Raw genomic sequence first — 780 nt, 5'->3', positions numbered from 1 at the left:
AAAAAAAAAAAAAAAAAAACAAGATTTGGGCCCTCATCCCTAGATGTGTGAATTTACTGTACATTCCACTTCACTCTCTTATCTTAGAATGCGCTAATGTTTTTTCTTTTACTTTTTTTTCCCTTTCCAGTTGGAAATCTACATTTCTGAAGGAACCCATTCAACAGAAGAAGACAGTAAGTAAATGTTAAAACATAATTGAAAAATAATTGAAAAACAACTTCAGATAGTATTTGGATCCAATATCTTGGATATTGGATTCTTCCGCCAGCCAAGTATCTACTGGGTTACTTTTAAAAAAGTACATAATTAGTTATTAGCTCTTCCTTCCTAGGTGAGGAAACCTAGGCATTTCAAAGTAGTAATTTTTGCAGTGGACTCTTGAGTGCGCTGGAGCCCACGGATGTTGACTGGTTTGGGCCAGTGGCTACACATCTGTAAAGAATATCCAGCGCTAGGGACCTTGACTTACGAGCTCTAAGTAGGCTTCTTTTCTTTGGTGGCAGGATAGAAAGAGCTGTGTACTTGAAATTGAAAGTCTAGCAAGTAGAGCTTTAGTGAATCTTGGGATAGGTGCTGTCTCTCTGGGTTAGTATATTAGAATGGGAGTGGGTTTTATATAGAGGACCTCTGGCCTACAGAGAGAAATCAATCAGTAGCTACTTAAAAATAGCAGAAGTGGGGTTTGGGAAAAGCAAAAGACAAAATGTTCTGTATGAGCCATGTGTTACCTTAAAAACAGAATTTTAATGTTTTTAATCTACAAATGATAGAGTGCAA

The 780-nt window shown here is 36.9% G+C and overlaps 1 protein-coding gene across 2 annotated transcripts in view; it reads left to right on the top strand.

Annotated features, from left to right (window-relative positions):
* FAM96A (family with sequence similarity 96, member A) overlaps nucleotides 1-780 on the top strand; it is a 32,669-nt gene that overhangs the window by 20,467 nt on the left and 11,422 nt on the right. For both annotated transcript variants that reach the window (XM_011967851.1, XM_011967844.1), the window contains one exon: nucleotides 131-176. In XM_011967851.1, coding sequence (XP_011823241.1) covers nucleotides 131-150 — 20 coding nt within the window. In that variant the 3' untranslated portion in view covers nucleotides 151-176. The remainder of the gene's footprint in view (nucleotides 1-130; nucleotides 177-780) is intronic.

This window comes from Mandrillus leucophaeus, unplaced genomic scaffold (genome assembly GCF_000951045.1).
Source record: "Mandrillus leucophaeus isolate KB7577 unplaced genomic scaffold, Mleu.le_1.0 Scaffold12, whole genome shotgun sequence".
NCBI lineage: Eukaryota > Metazoa > Chordata > Mammalia > Primates > Cercopithecidae > Mandrillus > Mandrillus leucophaeus.
Note: the sequence above shows the minus strand (reverse complement) of the source record. Positions and strands in the feature narration are given on the sequence as shown.